At 45.0% G+C, this 23631-nt stretch overlaps 1 protein-coding gene across 1 annotated transcript in view; it reads left to right on the plus strand.

Annotated features, from left to right (window-relative positions):
* SPTAN1 (spectrin alpha, non-erythrocytic 1) overlaps positions 1-23631 on the plus strand; it is a gene marked incomplete in the record, with an annotated part of 2849969 nt that overhangs the window by 334668 nt on the left and 2491670 nt on the right. The window contains 1 exon segment of the mRNA XM_044058813.1: positions 364-489. Coding sequence (XP_043914748.1) covers positions 364-489 — 126 coding nt within the window.

Genomic DNA, 23631 nt, shown 5'->3' on the forward strand with positions numbered 1-23631 from the left:
TGAGCATCTTTTTATACTCTTGTTTCTTTGTGTGTAGAATTTTTTTTATCTCCTACAAATATAGCAGCAAACTCTGAGGTATCATGAGAGAGTGTGGGTAGGGTGGGAGAAGCGCTAGCTTGAAATCCAAAGCTTGACGGTTGAGTCTGTTACATGCTTGGAACCGTGACCCGTAGGTTTGATGAAGACTGAAGCAGACAATACAGATGGAATGTTATGGTGAGTAAGGATTTTTTTTCTTATCTTATTGTGGCATTTAAGTGACATTGTTAGAGTTTTGTGAGCTAGTTAAGTTACTGACTCTATCGTTATTATATTGCATAAAATTCAGGCCTGCTTTTTCTCACTTTCTTCCACATATAGGGTAAACTTCAGAAACATCAGGCATTTGAAGCTGAAGTGCAGGCCAATGCTGGTGCAATCATCAAACTGGATGAAACGGGAAACCAGATGATATCGGAGGGACATTTTGCATCTGAGATAATCAGAGTAAGTAAAGTCAGATGGCCTAATGGGTGGGGGTGGGGGGTCCTGGAATGTCTGCTTTGAAATGAAAGCTATATCTGGCCAAAGTAACAGTGATGTTACTTAGAACCTAGTACAATGGTGGATATGTCCATAGCAGAGAGATATATTTTCCAAAGAACCTGTAACTACAAATTGTTTAGCTCTGAATTCTGTAAAAGCATTAACTTCTCCTTGCTATTTTTTTTTAAAGAACTTGGGGAATATACTTGAATAATGGCAGTTTGTGTATCTGAAGTGGTACATTTCCAGCCTTCACTAATTTTAATTCAGTTTATCATCAGTTTAATATCCGTGCTTTTTATAAAGTGAATGTCATCAAGTGCATTGTTACTTGGAAAAAAATCTTGCTGGTACATGTGTGTATGTATATAGTTTATAATTTGTGATCTAATATATTGTTGACTGTTTGGACCTAGTGTTCAGAGGATGGTCCTTCAAGCTTGGTGGTATGTGCTGAGCTTTCTTTCCTTGGACTAGAACCCAATTTTACACACTGGTTCCACAAGCCAGGAGGAGTTATTTCTAACTTTCGGACCTATCAGCAGCTGACCTGGTGAAAGATGGGGTTAAATACGGTGTGTTATAGTGCTATGGATTCTATCAGTCTCCCAAGTCATGCTGTTTTTTGCTAAAGCACTGTCCCTTAAAAACTTCTGTTTGTAGGAGGAATTGTGCAAGATCTGTGCATGACGTTCTTCGTGTTTCACTGATGTACATCGTGCATACAGCTGCAGTCATAACAGATGGGTTCTCCTGCCGTCAGGCGGGTCCTCGGTCGGCCGAATTCCAAAGTCTAGGTCCGGCGTCGGTTGTCGTCGCTTCTTCCCTGACGTCAGTGCGACAGGGGGTATAAAGGAACCAGCCGACGCCATTTTCTTCAGTCTTTCTTGCCGCGCGGTGCCCGAAGCAGAAGCAGTTCGCAATTGCCGGTCGGCCAGCTCCTGAGATTACGAAAGTTTTGAAACCGAAGTCTTCTTGAAAGCTAAGTACCCCGTTGGGGAAACTTTCTTGCCTCAGACCGATGTCAGACAAAGTTAATAATTGTATTTCTTGTGGGAAGCAAATACCACATAAGGATTTCCATTCCCTCTGTGTACCTTGTTTAGGCCCAGACCACGATGTCTCGGTCTGTCGCTTTTGTGCTACATTCAACAAATGCACTATTAAGCGTCGGGCGGAGTTCGCCCAGCATTATTTTGGGAAAACATTTAACTATATTATGTCCTCGGATACTCCGACTCCAGCTTGGTTTAAAAAATGCAAAGATAAGGACTGACACACGAGGTCCGCGGCCTCTACCGACACCACGCCAAAGCCAACTACACGTGGTCCGGTTCTCAGCGAGGCACCTACGCAGCCCCTGACTACCGACGACACTTATTTGGCGGTGTCTCCTGTGCCCGAGGTCGCAGGCTCCTCGGCCCACACCCTGACTACAGATACCGAAGCCACTCTTGGCATTGAAACTCAAAATGTGGACAGGTCCACCTCCACTCAAGGTGTCTTCAGACCTTCCTCTTCTTTCTCCATCAAGGCTTTCACTAAGTCTAAAGCTACCATGCACTTTAAGAGACAAGCTACACAGGGCCCATCTCCAGGCCCCATGCCTAAAAAAACAGATGCTTAAAATGGCTGAGGATTTAATTACTCTTATCAGAGGATGTTCTTCATCTCACATTGCTGCAGTCCTTACTTATGTGTAGTCCGCTGTCCTCGGTCGGCCCGAATACCAAAGTATTAGGCTGACGTCGGTCATGGGCGCACAGCCCTGACATCAGAGCGTCAGGGTATAAAAGCGCATGACCGACGTCATATCCTTAGTCTTTTTTGCCGCATGGTCCGATGCAGAAGCAGCGTTGCAAGTGCCGTTCGGCTTTCTGAAATTTTTCGTTTTCGGAGTTTCAGACCGATACCAAGTTGGGCTAAGTACCCCGTTGGGGAGCATTTTTGTTTTTTCTTGCCTCATTTATTTACCGGATGTCAGAAAAAGTGAATAATTGCATTTCTTGTGGGAAGCAGATACCGCATAGGGATTACCACTCGCTTTGTATTCCTTGCTTGGGACCGGAGCACAACGTAGTTGGGTGTCGGTTTTGTGCTAGGTTTAATAAGCGCACTATTAAGAGAAGGCTAGATTGCGCTAGGTTAGTCTTTGGCAAGCGGTGTAATTATAATATGCCGTCGGATCCTCCGACGCCCGCTTCCACGAAGAAGCGTAAAGACAAATCTGTTAAGCCTAGGCAGGATGATTCGTCCGTTTCGGACGCCGGTCCTTTAGAGACTACAATGGAACAGATGGATCCGACTGAAGTTTCTGTTGAGTCTCAGGGAGAAACCTTGATTTTACAGGATGTGGCCTCACAGGAGTCAGGTCAGGCTGAAGGGGCCTCTCAGGTTTCTATTCTCCCTTCTATGCCTAAGGGGGTTAGGCCTTCTGCTACTGTTTCTAGGGCTCCTTCTAAGGGCAGGTCTGTTTTGCTTTCTTCTGGTGTTAGTTCTGGTTCTTCAGGGTCTGTGCCTAAGAAGCATATGCTTAAAATGGCAGAAGGTTTGATTACTTTAATTAGAGGTTCCATGCCCCCACCTGAGAAGAGGCCCAGGGTAGAGCCAGAGTTGGAAAGTTTGGAGCAGGCCTCAGATAATTCTGAATCTTCTACTGAAGACATTCAAGATTTTCCTCCTTATTCGGATTCCGATGCTGAGGATTCCACTCCTTCTGCTTCCCCTCCAGAGGATTTTTCATTTTCAGAAACCTTACACTCTATGAGGGAACATTTTAAGTGGGAAGGACAGGATTACTCAGATTCCAGAAAGAGGCTTAGGGAGTTCTTGTTTTTACCACAGCATAGACCCTTGGCTATACCTCCTGTTTTGGATGTGGTTCAGGATGTTTTTTCGGAGGCCTCATTTAATCCAGATTCTATGCCTCCTGCACCAGTTAAACCTGACAGGTATTATAGGGTACCTGAGGCTCATAAATATCTATATAAGAGTCCTAGGGGACCCAGAAACTATTAGTCAGGGGCCTAAGGGTGTTAGGGCTTCTGTTGTAAAGAATCCGGTTCCTCTAGATAAGGAAGCTAGAGCTTTGGACAGATGGGGTAAGAAGGTGTATACCTCTTCTACTTTAGCAATGAGGGCTTTAAATTGCCAGTTTCATATGTTGAAATATCAGAATTTCCTCCTTTCTCAGCTGAAATCTAAAGTGGATGCTTTGGCAGAGGGCATAGAGTGTAAAGAATTGCAAGATTTGGTGCATGTTTCTGAACAGGTGGGGAAACATTCTTTGCAATGTGGCTTTGATGCTTTACAGGCTTCTTCTAGAGTGGCTGCCACTGGTTCAGTTCTTCGTAGGCATGCCTGGCTTAAGGATCAGAATTTATCTGAGCACGTTAAATCTAGAATTCTGGATACCCCTTTACAGTCTGAAGTTTTGTTTGGTCCTCCTGTGGAGTCTGTTTTAAAGAAAATGGGGGACAAGGCTAAGTCTATGCAGACTGTTAAAGATTTTTTGCAGGTGCAACCTCCTAAGTTTAGTAGAAATTGGCCTGCTAAGGGGTGGACGTACCCTTCGTCTGATTCTCAGTCTAGGGGTAGATCTAGGCGTGGTAGGGGCAGAGCTCAGAGTACCTTCCGGCCAAGGACTTGGAGTTCGCCTGCTTAATCTGCTGGTGAGGGTAGGGGCCAGTCCTTTCGTAAACAGGCCCAATGACCTGCATTTTCTGCTGCCAGATTCTTCTTGCCTGGCAGCTCCTTTGGGAGGAAAACTAGCTCTCTTCAAGCAAAACTGGCTTTTAGTCACCCAAGACAAATGGGTGTTGGACATTATAAACAAAGGTTACAAGTTTTACTTCCATACATTGCCTCCTTTCAAAGGTATGCCCGACATTCCTCCTCTGCAAAGGATAGAGGCTCACAAACAGATTTCATTACTTCTTCACATGGGAGCTATACAGCCAGTACCTCTATCAGAAGTGGGTCTAGGATTTTATTTCTGCCTGTTTCTAGTACCAAAGAAAGGGAACACGTGGAGACCGATTTTGGATTTATCTCTCCTCAACACTTATTTGGACATTCCAAAGTTCAAAATGTTGACATTACAACAGCTTTTACCTCTGCTGGGAAAAGATCACTGGATGGTAACTCTGGATCTAAAAGAGGCTTATCTTCATATTCCTATCAGGGCCAGTTGCAGGAAGTACCTGCGTTTTCGAGCTGGAAATTTACATTATCAGTTCTCTGCATTGCCCTTTGGCTTATCCACTGCGCCCAGAGTGTTCACAAAGGTTCTGGCTCCAGTGATAGCCTTTTTCAGGATGGAAGGAATACAGATTTATCCTTATTTGGACGATTGCCTGATTATTGCACAAGACAAGGACAAGCTTCTTCAGCATCTACAGTATGTGATGGTAGTGTTAAGATGCCTAGGGTATTCTGTGAACGAAACAAAGTCCAGTCTAGTACCCTCTCAGGACATGTGCTTTCTGGGTGTGAGACTGAATACAGCTTCCCAGATGGCCTTTTTGACCCCGGACAAACAGAAAAGCCTTTCACTTTATTTCCATCAAATGTCTCTACAGTCCAGGTTGACTGCAAGGACAGTCCTTCAAGCCTTGGGGTTCATGGCATCTTGTATTCTGGTGCTTCCCAATGCCAAATTGCATATGAGGAAGCTTCAGTGGTATCTCAAAAATGTATGGACACAACACTGCCAAGATCTAGACACTGTCATTCAGATAATACCTTGCATTCAGAAGGAATTTTTGTGGTGGGCTCAGGAATGTCACCTAAACAAGGGACTCTCTGTGACCCGACCAGAGGCGAGTCAGATTCTAACGACAGATGCCTCGGACAAGGCTTGGGGAGCACACCTCAATGGAAAGTGGGTGCAAGACACGTGGCCTGCCAGACTTCAACATTTGCATATCAACTTGAAGGAGATGTTAGCAGTCCAATTTGCATTGATGGCTTTCAAGGATTTACTTCACCCAGGGCAGGTGTTGATTCTAACAGACAACACAACTGTCATGTGGTACATCAACAAGCAAGGGGGAACTCATTCGTACCCTCTTTGCAGACAAGCGATGATTTTGTGGGAGACCGCTCTCAGTTACAACCTCAATCTTCAGGCAAGGTTTCTACCAGGAGCACAGAACTCCTTAGCAGATGTATTGAGCAGACAAATAGTGGATCCTCACGAGTGGAAATTGGATCCTCATGTATTTCAAAAGTTGACAGTGTCATGGGGAACTCCAGACATAGATCTGTTCGCTTCTCCACTAAATTACCAGTTGCCAAAGTTTTGCACAAAAGGTTTCATCCCACAGCTTGGAAGGTGGACGCTCTGTCATTCAGTTGGAACAATCTTCATGTATATGCCTTTCCACCTCTACCTCTTCTGCCCAAGGTTCTCTTGAAGGCCAGACAAGACAAGCCATCCATGATTCTGATAGCACCGGATTGGCCTCGACAACACTGGTACCCACTACTGAGGAGTTTGGTACGAGAGCCTCCTTGGCCTCTGCCTTTGATTCCGCACCTTTTGTCTCAGGAGGGCAATCACTTTCTCAATGTCAGAATTCAGTCTCTGCATCTAACAGCCTGGCGTATTCTGTTTTAGACTCTGGAGGTTCTCAGCTTCCACAAGTTTTGAATGTTATTTTGGAGGCCAGGAGGCCTAGTACAAGGAAAGTTTATGCTGATAAATGGAGAAGATTTTTTATTTGGAGCAAAGGGAAGGACTTTGATGTTTCCAAGCCTAATTTGAGTGCTTCTTTACAATATCTTACTGAGTTATTGGACAAAGGTTTGTCCTTCTCCTCCATAAAGGTTCATGCTGCAGCCATTTCGGCTAATTATGACTGTGACCCTCCTTTATTCTCTCAACCTTTGTTTAAGCAGTTTCTCAGAGGGGCAAAGAACATAAGACCCCCAGTGAGCTCCTACTCCTGCTTGGGATCTCAATTTTGTGTTGGAAAAGCTTACTCTACAACCTTTTGAGCCTGCAGCTACTGCCGAGTTGAAGTATTTGTCATGGAAGACTGCTTTTTTGTTGGCCATTACTTCTGCAAGAAGGGTTTCTGAATTACAGGCCCTTATGGCAGTGGAGCCTTTCTTGATTTTTCATAAGGATAGGGTATCTTTGCGTACTAATCCTTCCTTTCTGCCTAAAGTGGTTTCTAGTGTGGCCTTAAACCAAACTATTCATTTACCTACTTTTTATGCAAATCCCCAAAACAAAGGGGAGAAGATTTTGCATACTTTGGATATTCACAGGCAGTTGCGTTATTATTTGAGCAGAACCAGGGAGTTCAGACAGTCTCAGCAGTTGTTTGTTTCTTTTGCTTTGGGTTCACAGGGTAAACCTGTCTCAAAACAAACTATTTCTAAATGGATTGGTTTTTGTATTTCTTTTTGTTATTCACATCATGGTAAGGAGATTCCGGCTGGAATCAGACCTCATTCCACTAGAGCTACTGCAACTTCTACTGCCTTTCTAAGGGGGGTAGCTACAAAGGATATTTTGGAAGCAGCCACTTGGAGTTCAGTACATACTTTTTCTAAACATTACCACCTACCTCTTTATTCTAAGTCTAGGGCTGGATTTGCCACTGCAATATTACAGGGCATTTTAGCAGCTCCTAATGCTTTATGATTTTGCCAACCTCCCTTTCCCGTTGCTTTGGGATTCTACCCATAAGTAAGGACTGCAGCAATGTGAGATGAAGAACATAGTACAGTTTTGTACCTACCATAAATGTAGATGTTCGAAGATCCACATTGCTGCAGTCCAATTTTCCCTCCCTCCTTCCCCTCTGTTGCTTAGTATGGTTATATGGTTTGGGTGATGGCTGTAGTTGGGCATATCTTTTGGGGAGGTACTCTGTTTTTTGGCTGTGGCCTTTCTTTTAGGGCCTTCTGGCATCTGGGGCAAGAAAAGACTGAGGATATGACGTCGGTCATGCGCTTTTATACCCTGACGCTCTGATGTCAGGGCTGTGCGCCCATGACCGACGTCAGCCTAATACTTTGGTATTCGGGCCGACCGAGGACAGCGGACTACCCATAAGTAAGGACTGCAGCAATGTGGATCTTCGAACATCTACATTTATGGTAGGTACAAAACTGTACTTTCTCAACCCCCACCGGACAAAAGGCCCAGAGTGGAGGAAGATTCCCCCTCCCCTGATCAGGGCTCCATTATTTCAGAGCACTCTGATGATCAGGAACATTCTTACTCCCCTTTTGAAGACTCTGATGCGGAGGAGTCCATCCCTTCTGTATCCCCCCCAGAGGATTACTCATTTGGGGAAACTTTGCATACCTTAAGGGAACACTTCCACTGGGAAGGCCAAGATTATTCAGATTCCAAGAAAAGGCTTAGGGAATTTCTCTTGCTACCTCAGCACAGGCTTCTGGCTATACCTCCCGTCTTGGACATCCTAGATGATGTTTACTCGGAGGCCTGCCTTAACCCGGACTCTCTGCCTCCAGCTCCAGTTAAGCCTGACAGGTACTACAGGGTTCCTGACTCACACCAATTTCTATACAAAAGCGATGCTGCTGACCCAGAAACCATTTCACAGGGCCCCAAGGGAGTTAAGGCCTCCACTGCTAAAAATCCATTACCTTCCGAGAGAGATTCCAGATCCTTAGAAAGGTGGGAAAAAAAGGTATATACCTCAGCTACCTTAACCATGAGGGCCTTAAACTGTCCATTCCATATGCTAAAATACCAACAGTTTTTGTTATCACAATTGAAAAGTAAAATGTCACAACCTGAACAACCAGACTTGAAGGAGTTGCTGGATTTGATGCATAGTGCAGAACAAGTGGGTAAGCATACCTTACAATGTGGTTTTGATGCTCTAGAGGCCTTATGTAGAGCTGCTGTTACAGGATCAGTCATACGTAGACATGCCTGGCTTAAGAAACAAGCCTTGCCTGATCATGTCAAAGCTAAATTACTAGACGCCCCTCTTCAAAAGGATGTACTATTTGGTGCTAATGCTGAGGAGGTATTAAGGAAAATGGAGGAAAAGGCTAAATCAATGTAAACTGTGAAAGATTTTCTACAGGTACAAACCCCCACGTTTCAGTAGAAATTGGCCTTCCAAAAATTGATCCTTTCCTGCCACGGACAGACCCCAAAGAGGCAGATACAGGCACCCGAGGGGCAGAGGACAATCCCAAGGATCGTTTAGAGGTAAACAGTGGCAAGCTCCTACACAAAGAGGTGGTGAGGATAACTCGCAATCTTTTAGAAAGCAAACCCAATGACTTTCCCCTTTGCATGCCAAGCAAGTCTCAAATGGCAGCCCCCTTAGGAGGAAAGCTGGCATTATTTTCAAAAAGTTGGCATATTGTCACAAAGGACAAATGGATCCTGGACATTATAAACAGAGGCTACAAATTCCATTTTCACACCCTTCCAAAAATGAGAGGCATGCCAAACCTGCCACACAATCAAAGGGCAGAGGCACAAAGGCAAATTAACAGATCTCATAAACATGAAAGCTATTCAAGAGGTACCTACGCATGAACAAGGTCAAGGTTTTTATTCCAGGCTATTTCTGGTACCAAGGAAGGGAAAAGATTGGAGACCTATTTTGGACCTATCCATCCTAAACACATTTCTACTCCTACCAAAATTCAAGATGCTCACTCTACAGCAACTTCTTCCCATGCTGGGCAAGGAGTCTTGGCTGGTAACATTGGACCTCAAGGAGGCATACCTGCATGTCCCTATCAGACAAAATTGCAGAAGGTACCTCAGATTTCTTGCAGGTTCAACCCATTATCAATTCTCTGCATTGCCCTTTGGCTTATCTACTGCACCCAGAGTATTCACAAAATGCCTGGCATCAGTAATTGCCTACTGCAGACTTCAAGGGATACAAATATACCCCTATTTGGACGACTGCCTGATCCAAGCGGACAGCAAGCACATTCTTCTGAAACATCTGGCTTATGTAATGTTGTTGAACTCTCTGGGATACACAGTCAACAAAAAGAAATCAAGGTTAATACCCTCTCGGAAGATAATTTTCCTGGGTGCCAATTTGGACACAAACACCCAGATGGCCTACCTCACGCCAGAGAAGCAGGGGCAACTAATTCAATACTTCAGAACACTAGCAAATTGTACCAGGCTGACTGCAAGGAAAATCCTGCAGGCTCTCTGGGATTCATGGCATCTTGCATCTTACTAATCCCATGTGCAAAGCTGCATATGAGGAAACTACAATGGTACCTGAAAAACATATGGTCTCAACACAGCCACAGTTTGGAAACAATAATACCACTAATTACATGTCTGCAAAAGGAATTTCTGTGGTGGGCTCAAGCATGTCAAACAAACACAGGTCTTCCATTCAGCAAGCCTCAAGCAAATCAAGTCATCACAACAGACGCCTCGGACTACACCTGGGGGGCGCACATGACAGATCGGTGCATTCAGGGCAAATGGTCCCAAAAAGAAAAGCACCTTCACATCAGTCAAAAGGAAATGCTAGCAGTAATAAATGCTATTGTAGCTTTCAAGGACCTTCTACAACCAGGTCAACTATTGATAAGAACTGACAACACCACAGTTATGTGGTACATAAACAGGGAGGAACACATTCTTACCCCCTATGCAGACTGGCCATGTCACTTTGGAACATGGCCATGGACTTACAAATGGAACTACAAGCACAGTACTTGCCAGGCAAGGAAAACACGCTGGCAGACAACCTAAGCAGGAATATGACAGATCCACACGAATGGAAATTGCATCCAAAAGTTTTTACAGAAATAATACAAGAATGGGGAAGGCCAGACATAGATCTCTTTGCCTCCCACAAAAATCATCAATTGACGAAATTCTGCTCAAGGATTTTCCATCCAAAGGCCTGGAGAGTGGACGCTCTCTCTTTCAGTTGGACATCAATGACAGTTTATGCCTTCCCACCTCTTCCTCTGCTGCCCAAAGTTCTATTGAAAACCAGAGCAGACAGACCAAAGATGATTCTCATTGCTCTGGACTGGCCAAGGCAGCACTGGTACCCACTCCTGAGGAGTCTGACGCAGTCCCCACCATGGACCCTGCCTCTAATGCCTCTTCTTCTGACTCAGCACAGCTTCAAAACTCTTCACAGTCAGCTAAAAACACTCAATCTAGCCACATGGAAGATTCCTTAGCATCACAACAGGCCCTACTCTCCAAGGAGGTGCAGGATGTCATTTTGGAGGCCAGAAGGCCATCAACTAGAAAAGCTTACTCCGCAAAATGGAAACGGTTTTGTGTCTGGAATGAGAAAAAGGGCCAGGATCCTGGAAATCTGAATTTACCTCAAATACTACAATATTTGGCTGAGCTGCTAAGCAGTGGACTTTCATTCTCCTCCATCAAAATCCATGCCTCAGCCATTTCTGCAGAATACAACACTTGATCCACCTTTGTTCTCTCACCCTCTCTTAAGACAGTTCCTCAGAGGGGCTAAGAATTTAAGACCTCCAAGGAAACAACCAATACCTGCTTGGGATCTTAATTTCATTCTGGAAAAACTGACCTTGCCTCCCTTTGAGCCAGCTGCCTCATCAGACTTGCAATATTTGTCCTGGAAAACAGCTTTCCTTCTGGCTATCACCTCAGCTCGTAGAGTTTCAGAACTACAGGCTCTCATGGCTGTCCAGCCTTTTATCATCTTCCATCAGGACAGAGTTTCCTTACGAACCAACCAGTCTTTTATGCCTAAAGTGGTATCCAGGGTAGCTTTAAATCAGGCCATACATTTACCTACTTTTTATCCTAATCCTCAAAACAAAGGGGAGAGATTACTACATTCCTTGGACATCCACAGACAGCTGCGTTATTATTTGGACAGAACAAAGCCTTTCAGAAAATCAGAACAGCTCTTTGTGTCCTATGCGGTAGGAGCCCAAGAAAAGCCTATTTCCAAACAGACTATCTCAAAATGGATAGCCCACTGCATACGCTTTTGCTATTCCTTTCATAGCAAAACTGTTCCTACAGGCATTAGAACTCATTCCACCAGGGCCACAGCCACCTTTGCAGCCTTCCTCAGAGGAGTTCCTACCAAGGATATTTTGGAAGCAGCCACTTGGAGTTCTGTGCATACCTTCTCCAAGCACTACAACCTACCATTATACTCCAAATCTAGAGCAGGCTTTGCCACTGCAGTCTTGCAGGGCATTTTGGCTCCTCCTAGTTCCACCTAGTGCCTACCACCCCTTTCTTAGCTTTGGGATTCTACCCATCAGTTATGACTGCAGCTGTATGCACGATGAACATAGTACAGTTTTGTACCTACCATAAATGTAGATGTTCGAGTGCTAATACAGCTGCAGTCCAGGTTTCCCTCCCTCCTTCCCCTCTTGGGACAGGCCTATAGGCTAACACATCCTCATACAACCTGATTGGGGTATTCATTTATGATATATTTGCTTGCAACTACTGTATTTTGATTATATTGCACTGCATTATTACACAAATTTATATATATCGCCTTCCTTCTGGGGGCACCTGACATCTGGGGCAAGAAAAACTGAAGAAAATGGCGTCGGCTGGTTCCTTTATACTCCTGTCGCACTGACGTCAGGGAAGAAGCGACGCCGGACCTAGACTTTGGAATTCGGCTGACCGAGGACCCGCCTGACGGCAGGAGAACCCATCAGTTATGACTGCAGCTGTATTAGCACTCGAACATCTACATTTATGGTAGGTACAAAACTGTACTTTCCTCTCTGTCAGTTTTGTGCCTTGTTTGTGCCTTGTTTAACACCCGAGCTGTTCATCATTGGGCTGTCTTTGTCGGTAAATTCTTTTGCTCTCGTTCCCCATATTCCAAAATGGCTTCGATAAGCCATCCGACTACCGATCTTCTGAAAAAACATAAGGATAAAGTCAGAGACCGCATAGGTCCAAAACTGCCGATGACATTTCCATTAAGCTAGTCGCCAGTCCGCCAGTACTCAGGGAGGCACTTTCGCAGCCCCTGATACCCGCTTCTACAGATTCGCAGGCCTCTACTGAGACCCATTCGGAGTCCGGTATGCCGTGAGATGCTTCTTCGACTATGGAATCTGCAGATGTCTCTACCTTGGATGGGTTTGGAGCTGTTGTGCAGGCACCAGCTTCTGAGGGTGTTTTCAGACCTTCCGATGTTCATATTAAACAGACTACTTTGTTTCTGACTAAAACTACCAAGATGTTCTTCGTGTTTCACTGTTGCAGTCATTACATTTGGGTTGTCTGCTTGCAGTAGCCCTCAGTCTGCCTGATTAACAAAGTCTTGGGTCCTGCATCGGTTGCTGTCCCTTCTTCCATGGCGTCAGGTTGTCAGGGGTATAAAACATGCAGCCGATGCCATTATATCAGTCTTTCTTGCCATGCGGTGCTCAAAGCAGTTCACAAGTGCCGGTCGGCCGACTCTTAAAATTTTTGTTTTCTAGTTTCAGAACCGAAGTCTTCAACTAAAGCCAAGTATCCCGTTGGGGAAATTTTTCTTGCTCCTTACCAATGTCAGTAAAAGTTAATAATTGCATTACTTGTGGAAAGCAAATACCACACAAATATTTTCATTTGTACTGTATTCCTTGCCTAGGCCTTGACCATGACGTACCTTGCTGTCGGTTTTGTGCTTTAATCGGCGCACTATCCATTGTCGGTATATTTTCGCTTCTAAATATTTCTGTTCTCTGTTTAATTATCCAGAAATGTCGTCGGTTAGTCATCCGATTACCGGGATTCTGAAAAAAACGCAAAGATAGAGACAGGCCGCCGAGGTCCAAAGCTGCTGATGACGCTCCTACGCCATTCGCCAGTACTCGGTGAGGCACTTTCGCTGCCCCTGATACCCACTACTTCTGACTCGCAGGCCTCTACTGAGACCCATTCGGAGCCCGGTATGCCATGAGATACTTCAACTGTGGAGCCTGCGGATGTCTCTCCCTTGGATGGGTCCGGAGCCACTGTGCAGGCACCGGCTTCTGAGGGTGTATTCAGGCCTATGGGCTTGCATATTAAACCGAAGCCTCCTTCATTTAGGGCAACATCTCGAACCATGCCTAAGAAACCGCCTTGGCCGCATACTCAGGCCTCTATGCCTAAAAAACTAATAAGAATGGCTTAAGATCGTATAACTCTAATCAGGGGAAGCCAACCTCCCCCTTCTAAGAGACCTAGGGCTGAAGTTTATGAATCTTCTGAACAGGATTCTTATTTTTCTGATTCTTCTGATGGTCTGGATTTGCTGTTATCTGCTTATGAGGATACTGATGCAGAGGACTCTATTCCCTTTGCTTCCCCTCCAGAGGATTTTTCTTTTGGTGAGACCTTGCATACTCTAAGGGAGTATTTCCACTGGGAAAGCCAGGATTTTTCTGATTGAAAAAAGAGGCTTAGGGATTTCTTACTCCTGCCTCAGCATAGGCCTTTAGCTATACCTCCTGTACTAGACATTGTTGTTGATGCCTTTTCGGAGTCTAGTTTGGCCCTTGATTCTTTGCCTCCTGCTCCCAGAAAACCTGATGGCTATTACACGGTTCCTGATTCTCAAAAATTCATTTTTAAAAATCCTATTGCGGATCCAGAGACTATTTCACAGGGACCCAAGGGCATTAAGGCTTCTGCTAAAAATCCTATTCCCTCTGATAGGGACTCCAGGGTGCTGGATAGATGAAGTAAGAAAGTTTACACTTCTGCAACCTTTGCCATTAGGGCTTTAAACTGCCCGTTTCATATGTTAAAGTATCAACAACATGTTATTGGATTGCTTAAACAGAAAATGATGTTAATTCCTGACTGTGCTGAAAATAAAGAATTACATGATTTAATGCATTCTGCTGAGCAGGTTATAAAACCTACTTTGCAATGTGGATTTGATTCATTGGAGGCCTTTTGCAGAGCTGCTGTTACTGGGTCTGTGCTCAGAAGGCATGCTTGGCTTAAGGAGCAAGGTTTGCCTGATCATGTTAAAGCTAAATTGTTGGATGCTCCCTTTAAATCAGGACCGCCTGTTTGGCAACAAGGCTGAGGAAGTTCTTAAAAAGATAGAAGATAAAGCTAAATCTATGCAAACTGTTAAAGATTTCTTACAAATTCAGCCTCCTAGATTTAGTAGCCACTGGCCCTCTAAAAATTGGTCCTTTCCAGCCCCTTCCAGTTCTTCTCAAGCCAAACCCAGACACAGCAGAAACCCCAGGTTTCAGTCCCAAGGGACACACAAGTCTAGGCAGTGGGGGGTTTCCGCACCCAAACCTGGGAGTAGTAAGACTCCCCCTATGGAAAACTGTCTCCGACTTGCTTTTAAAACTACCAAGCACTTCCCAACTGAATACTCCTTTAAGCGGAAAGATTGGTCTGCAGGCCAAAAATTGGGAACTCATTACCCAGGACAAATGGGTTTTAAATGTAGTGTCCCAAGGATACAGATTTTATTTCCACATGTTACCAACACCAAGCGGGTGGCCAGATCTACCCCCAAATCAGTGGGCAGAGGCCCAGAATCAAGTACCCTCTCTTAAACATGGGGTCTATTCATTTGGTACCAGAAGAGGAAAAGGGACAAGGTTTCTAGTCGAGCCTTTTTCTGGTACCCTGAAAAGGCAATATATGGCGTCCTATCCTGGACCTTTCTATTCTAAACACCTTTCTGGTGATTCCAAAATTCAAAATGCTGACTCTTCACCAGCTGTTTCCTATGCTAGGCAAGGATGCATGTTTGGCAACACTAGACTTGGGGACGTGCACATCCCTATCAGGGAGTCTTGCAGAAGATACCTACGCTTTAAAGCAGGCTACATGCACTATCAGTTCTCTGCACTGCCCTTTGGCTTATCTACTCTGCCCAGGGTATTCACAAAGTGCCTAGCTCCAGTCATTGCATTTTGCAGGCAAAGAAATATTCAGATATACCCATACCTGGACGATTGTCTAATTCAGGCAGAAAGCAAGGGCATTCTTTTGAATCATCTGACCTTTGTTCAAAGGGTACTGACTTGTCTGCGGTTCACCATAAACGAAAAGAAATCCCACCTGGTACCCTGTCAACAAATTATATTCCTGGGAGCAAGCTTGAATACAACTTCCCAGATGGCTTTCCTCACGCCAGAGAAACGGATTCATTTGACAACTTACTTCAAACAAGTGGCCACAAAAACCCACTTATCTGCAAGGCAAATACTGCAAGCCTTCTGGGGTTCATGGCCTGCTGCATTCTTCTAATTCCATATGCAAGGCTGCATATGAGGAAACTACAATGGTATCCCTAAAGCCTGTGGTGTAAACATTCACAGAATCTAGAAGCAAGGATTCCTAGCATACCTTGCCTACACCTAGAGTTCCTTTCGTGGGCAGAGGCCTGCCAACAAAACGGGGGATTACCATTCACATTACCCCCTGCCACCCAAATCTTAACATACGCATCAGACTATGCATGGGGTCTCACCTGGCAGGGAAGTGCGTTCAGCGCAAATGGAACCCAAGTCAAATGCACCTGCACATAAGTCAAAAGGAAATGTTAGCTGCACAGTATGCTCTGACAGCCTTCAAGGACCACATTCTTCCAGGACAACTAATGTAAAGATGGACAACACCACTGTCATGTGGTACATAAACAAGCAGGGGGGTACACATTCTTACCCCTCTGCTGACTAACCATGGCATTGTGGAACACAGCCTTGAGCTACCAAGTGAAAACTACAAGCTCAATTTCTGCCAGGAAAATTAAGTACACTGGCAGACGGACTACGCAGAAACCTCATGGACCCACACGAGTGGAAACTGGAACCAAGGATTTTCAGCATGTTGACAAGCAAATGGGGGAGCCCAGATATAGACCTGTTTGCCTCCCTCCAGAACCATCAACTGGACAAATTTTGCACAAGGATTCCCCACAAGTTTGCTTGGAAAGTGGTATCCAGTGTGGCTCTTAATCAGTCCATTCATTTGCCTACTTTCTTTCCTAACCCACAGGGGAACGAATACTGCACTCTTTAGATGTGCACAGACAGCTTAGATTCTACTTGGACAGGACTAAACCTCAAAGGAAATCTGAACTGCTGGTGGCATTTGCTGCAGGAACAGAGGGGAAAGCGATTTCAAAACAAAACAATTTCAAAATGGATAGGCCACTGCATTCATTTCTGCTATAAGCACCATGGAAAACCTATCCCACAGAGCATCAGACCACATTCAACCGGGGCTGCATCTACCTCTACAGCCTTTTTCAGGGGTGTCCCTACTAGGGACATCCTAGAAGCTGCTACCTGGAGTTCTGTACATATTTTCACCAAGCATTATCATTTGCCAATGTTCCCTAACTCCAGAGCTGGTTTTGTCACTGCAGTCTTGCAGGGCCTTATAGCTGGTCCTAATTCTATTTAAATTCCTCCTCCCAACCTTAGCTTTGGGAATCTACCCAAATGTAATGACTGCAACAGTGAAACACGACTACCATAGTACAGTTGTGTACACTTAACATAAATGTAGATGTTAGAGTGTATTCACTGTTGCAGTCCTGGTTACCCTCCTTCCAGCCTCCTTTCTTCTTTTGGCTATACCCCTACTCTCACCTACTATGCTCTAAAAGCTTCTTGGTGTATTTCCTATTTTGTTGGAGGTATATCCTTGTATTTATAGATTTGATTGCTTCCCATTAGGGGGGCTCTTGACCTCTGGGGCAAGAAAAACTGATGTAATTGCGTCGGCTGCATGATGTTCATCGTGTTACACTGCTGCAGTCATTACACTTGGGTTATCCTGCCGTCAGGCGGTTCCCCAGTCGGCCTGAGTTCCAAAGTCTTGGACCGGCGTTGGTTGCTGTCTCCTCCTCCCTGACGTCAGTGCGACAGGGGTATATAAGATGCAGCCAACACCATTTTCTTCAGTTTTTCTTGCCGCGCGGTGCCCGAAGCAAAAGCAGTTCGCAAGTGCCGGTCGGCCGTCTCCTGAGATTTTCATCCCGAATCCAGAACCGAAGTCTTCTACAAAGCTAAGTACCCCGTTGAGGAAACTTTTTCTTGCCTCAGACTGATGTCAGTAAAAGTTAATAACTGTATTTCTTGTGGGAAGCAAATACCTCATAAGGATTTCCATTCCTATTGTATCCCATGCCTAGGCCCAGACCACGACGTCACTGGTTGTCGGTTTTGTGCTAGGTTTAACAAGTGCACCATTAAACGTCGGTTTGATTTTTGCCCGACATTATTTTGGTAGAAAATTCAATTATACCATGCCGTCTGAACTTCCGACAACTGGAGTACACAAAAAGCACAAAGACAAGGATAGGCATCCGTGGCCCAAAACTGACGACGAAGCCTCTTCTAGGCCAGTCGCCGGTTCTCCGGTTTTCAGCGAGGTGCCTTCGCAGCCCCTGGCGACCGCTTCTGTAGAACCACAGGCCGCCTCTGACTCCCACGTGGAGATGGCTGGGCCTTCGGACACGCAAGTTATTCAGCCTACCGAGACTAACCTTTCAGCGGGATCCGGAGTAGCTGAGCAACCCACCGCTTCAGAGCGTGCCTTCAGACCTACTCAGTTAAGCATTAAACCCTCAGCTAAGTCTAAGCCTCCTTTAAAATAAAAGAAACAAATACAGCATTCTCCAGGACAGGCCTCCATGCCTAAGAAACAAGTGCTCAAAATGGCCAAAGACCTAATCACTCTGATCAGGGGGTCCCATCCCCCTCCTGATAAAAGGCCTAGACAGGATGCAGACTATGACTTACCCGACCAGGTGTCCATCTCTTCTGATTTATCCTCAGACCTAGGATACTCTTTACCCCCTTATGAGGATTCTGATGCTGAGGAATCAATTCCATCAGCCTCACCGCCTGAGGACTACTCCTTTGGGGAACCCCTACATACCATGAGGGAGCATTTCCACTGGGAAGGCCAGGATTACTCCGAATCCAAGAAAAGGCTCAGAGATTTCCTTTTATTACCTCAACACAGACCCCTTGCTATTCCGCCAGTGTTAGATATTGTGGATGATGTGTATACTGAATCCAGCTTAAATCCTGATTCCTTACCTCCAGCCCCTGTTAAACCTGACCGATACTACAGTCCCTGACTCTCATAAATTTCTGTATAAAAGCCCTGTAGCTGACCCTGAAACTATTTCTCAGGGACCCAAAGGAGTTAAGGCCTCATCAGCCAAAAATCCAGTTCCCTCTGACAGAGATTTCAGAGCATTAGACAGATGGGGAAAGAAAGTATATATGTCTGCCACTTTAGCAATGAGAGCCTTAAATTGCCAGTTTCACGTGCTAAAATATCAGCAATTTTTACTGTCTCAGTTAAAACAAAAAATGCTTCCAGAATCAGATCCTCCTAATTTTAAAGAAATGCAGGATTTATTGCATGCAGCTGAACAAGTGGGAAAGCATACTTTGCAATGTGGTTTTGATTCTCTAGAGGCCTTTTGCAGAGCAGCAGTTACAGGCTCTATCATTAGAAGACATGCTTGGTTAAAAGAATATACGTTACCAGATCATGTTAAAGCAAAATTATTGGATGCACCTTTGCAGCAGGATGTGTTGTTTGGAGTTAAGGCAGAAGAGGTATTAAAGAAAATGGAGAATAAGGGAAAATCTATGCAAACGGTGAAGGATTTCTTACAGGTTCAGCCTCCTAGATTTAGCAGAAACTGGCCAACTAAGAATTGGTCCTTTCCAGTTACAGACAGACCTCAAAGGGGAAGATAAAGATGTCCAAGAGGTAGAGGTCAAACACAAGGTCCTTACAGGCCTCGACAATGGGTTGCATCAGGCCAGAAAGAAGGGGAAGACAGGCCCCAACCATATAAAAAGCAGCTCCAGTGACTTCCCAATACAGCTGCTGTCAAATCCCTCTTGGCAGCCCCCTTGGGAGGAAAACTGACACTCTTCTACCACAATTGGCAAATGATCACCAAAGACAAATGGGTTCTCAACATTGTATTTCAAGGTTACAGGTTCCACTTTCACACTCTGCCAAGGTTAAAAGGAATGTCAAATTTGCCACCAAATCAATGGGCAGAGGCTCAAAAACAAATTACAGCATTCATTGATATGAGAGCTATTCAAAAGGATTTTATTCAAGACTCTTTCTGGTACCCAGGAAAAAGCCTGGAGGCCCATTCTGGATCTTTCATCTCTAAACACTTACCTGAATGTTCTGAAATTCAAAATGTTGACACTACAGCAGCTTCTTCCATGCTGGGCAAGAAAGCTTGGCCCGTGACTTTGGACCTCAAGGAGGCATACCTCCATGTCCCTATCAGACAAAACTGCAGAAGATACCTCAGATTCATAACTGGTTCAATGCGCTACCAATTCTCTGCACTGCCCTTTGTGAAGACCCTGGGCGCAGTAGATAAGCCAAAGGGCCTGGCACCAGTAATTGCATTTTGCAGACAGAAGGGATTTCAAATTTATCCGTACCTGGGCGACTGCCTGATTCAAGCAGAGACCAAGGACATTCTTCTAAAGCATCTGGCGTTTGTAAAAAAGTAATTAAGTTGCCTAGGGTACACAGTAAACAAAAAGAAATCAAAACTAGTACCCTCACAAGAGATTATATTCCTGGGTGCCAGCTTGAACACAACGGCCGAGATGGCTTATCTCACGCCAGACAAGCAAGGACAACTGACTCAATACTTTCAGTTGATGGCAACAAAGACCCAACTCCCTGCAAGAAAAATTCTGCAGGCCTTGGGTTACATGGCATCCTGCATACTACTAATTCCATATGTCAGACTGCATATGAGGAAACTACAATGGTACCTAAAGAATGTATGGTCTCAACACTGTCAAAGTTTGGAAACGGTTATACCGCTAATCCCTTGCCTTCAACAGGAGTTTCAGTGGTGGGCTCAAGCTTGTCACCTCAACAAGGGACAGCATTTTACACAACCCACAGCCAGGCAAACACTGACAACAAATGCATCGGATTACGCCTGGGGAGCATCCATGGCAGGCAAATGTATTCAGGGCACGTGGCCCGCAGAACAAAGGCATCTTCACATCAATCAAAAAGGGATGCTAGCTGTACAAAATGCCCTTATAGCTTTCAAGGACCTGCTGCATCCAGGACAACTACTGGTAAAGACAGACAACACCACAGTTATGTGGTACATAAACAAGCAAGGGGGCACTCACTCCTACCCCTTATGCAGACAAGCCATGACCTTGTGGAACACAGCTATAAACTTTCAAGTTCATCTGCAAGCACAATTCCTGCCAGGAGAGAAAAACACACTGGCAGACGACTTAAGCAGAAACATCATGGATCCCCACAAATGAGAATTGAATCCACAAATATTCAGAATGATAACACAGAAATGGTGGAGCCCGGACATAGATCTGTTTGCATCCCCAATAAACTGCCAGCTACAAAATTCTGCACAAGGAGTTACCATCCACAAGCATGGAAAGTGGATGCCCTCTCATTCAGCTGGGAGAACCTACAAGTATACGCTTTCCCACCACTACCTCTCCTGCCAAAGGTACTCATAAAAGCCAGGCAAGAAGAGCCAAAGATGATCCTGATTGCACCAGACTGGCCACGCCAGCACTGGAACCCAGTCTTAAGGAGCTTAGCACAAGAACCACCCTGGATTTTGCCTCAAATCCCACATCTGCTGACTCAGCACAACAATCAAATACTACACAGCCAGCTAAAGACCTTAAAAACCTAGCTGCATGGAAGATTCCTTAGTCAAGCAAGCAATGCCTCTCTCCAAAGCTGTTATGGATGTCCTTCTGGAGGCCAGAAGGCCTAGTACCAGGAGAGCCTGTTCGGATAAATGGAAGAGATTCTGTGCCTGGAACCAAGCTCACAGCCTTGACCCTCTTGTCCCAAACATTCCTCAGATACTACAATACTTAACTGAGATGCTGGACAAAGGCCTCTCCTTCTCATCCATCACGATCCATGCCTCTGCCATCTCTGCTCATTACAACATGGATCCACCAATTTTCTCTAATCCTCTGTTAAAACAGTACCTCAAAGGGGCCAAAAAACATAAGACTGCCCCGTAGAGCACCTACTCCAACTTGGGACCTCAACTTTGTTTTGGAAAAACTAACACTACCTCCTTTTGAGCCAGCTAACACAGCAGAATTAAAATATATCTCTTGGAAAACTGCTCTGCTCCTGGCAATTACATCAGCACGAAGAGTTTCAGAATTACAGGCACTAATGGCAGTGGAACCTTTCCTCATTTTCCACCAGGACAGGGTGTCTTTAAGAACTAATCCTACATTTATGCCAAAGGTGGTATCCAGTGTGACTCTAAACCAAACTATTCACCTGCCAACTTTTTATCCTAAACCACAGAATAAAGGGGAGAGACTACTGCACTCTTTGGACATTCACAGACCGTTACGTTTCTACTAGGACAAAACCAAAGCTTTCAGAAAATCTGAGCAATTATTGGTAGCATATGCTGCGGAAGCACAGGGAAAAGCCATTTCAAAACAGACTATTTCAAAATGGATAGGACATTGTATACATTTCTGCTACACATACCATGGAAAACCTGTATCTAGCAGCATTAGATCTCATTCCACCAGGGCAATAGCCACTTCAGCTGCCTACCTCAGGGGAGTACCTACCAAGGATATTTTGGAAGCAGCAACTTGGAGTTCTGTACATACCTTCACCAAGCATTATATTCTAAATCCAGAGCTGGCTTCGCCACTGCAGTGCTGCAGGGCCTTATAGAACCAGCCACCCTACCTCAGCTTTGGGATTCTACCCAAGTGTAAGGACTGCAGCAGTGTAACACGATGAACATAGTACAGTTTTGTACCTACTATAAATGTAGATGTTCGAGTGTAAACACTGCTGCAGTCCAGGTTACCCTCCCTCCTTCCCCTCTTACTGGCTGGTACGTACCTAGGTCTCCTACCCTTTACTACCTATGGGGAGTATTTGCTGGTAGCTGTAAGTTGTTTTTTGCTTTTATTATGTATGTTTTATTAGCAATTGGAATTGCCTACCTATTTAGAGGCACCTGACATATGGGGCGAGAAAAACTGATGAAAATGGCGTCTGCTGCATCTTATATACCCCTGTCGCACTGACGTCAGGGAGGAGGCGACAGTAACCGACGCCGGACCAAGACTTTGGAACTCCGGCCAACTGGGAAACTGCCTGACGGCAGGATAACCCAAGTGTAATGACTGCAGCAGTGTATACACTCTAACATCTACATTTATGGTAGGTAAAAAACTGTACTTTTTATACCCCTGACGACCTGATGTCATAGAAGAAGGGACAGCAACCGATGCAGGACCCAAGACTTTGTTAATAACGCCGACTGAGGGCTACTGCAAGCAGATAACCCAAATGTAATTACTGCAACAGTGAATACACTGTAACATCTACATTTATGGTAAGTGTACACAACTGTACTTTTCTCCGGCCCAGAGTTTCCACTACGCCTAGGAAACTGACGACCAACACGCTTTCTCAAGCTCCCATGCCACAGAAACAAATGCTTAGAATGGCTGAAGACCTTATTACTTTAATTAGGGGAAGCCAGCCTTTCCCCTCTAAAAGACAGAATTGATTTTCCTTCTGCTTTCTACTGACCATGTGTCCGATGACTCTGATCCCTCTTACCAGGACATACCCGTATCTACCTATGAGGGTTCAGATGCAGAGGTTTCCATTTCCTCTGCCTTCCCTCCAGAGGCCTTCCTTTTTGGTGAAGCCTTGCATACCTTAAGAGAGCATTTCTGCTGGGAGTGCCATTACTGCCCACAGTCCAAAAAGAGACTCTGAGAATGTTTAGACTTGCCTCAGCACAGGCCTCTAGCTATACCCCCTGTCCTGGATATTGTAGATGTCTTCTTGGAATCAAGTCTTACCCCTGATAATTACCACCAGCTCCTAGAAAGTTTGACAGGTACTACAGAGTACCTGACTCTCAAATTTAGGTTCATAGGTAGGTGCTAGGCTATTGGCCCTAGGGCCTATATAAGCCTTGCCAAAAGGTACCCTGGCTTTCGCCACCCAAGAAAATTATTTTCCTGTGCCACTTTCGAGCAGAGCCACAGAAAGTGATCCCCGGGGTGAATTTTCCATCTCCCATCCAGTCATCAAGATTT

Source organism: Protopterus annectens, chromosome 16.part0 (assembly GCF_019279795.1).
Source record: "Protopterus annectens isolate FY-2018-M chromosome 16.part0, PAN1.0, whole genome shotgun sequence".
NCBI lineage: Eukaryota > Metazoa > Chordata > Ceratodontiformes > Protopteridae > Protopterus > Protopterus annectens.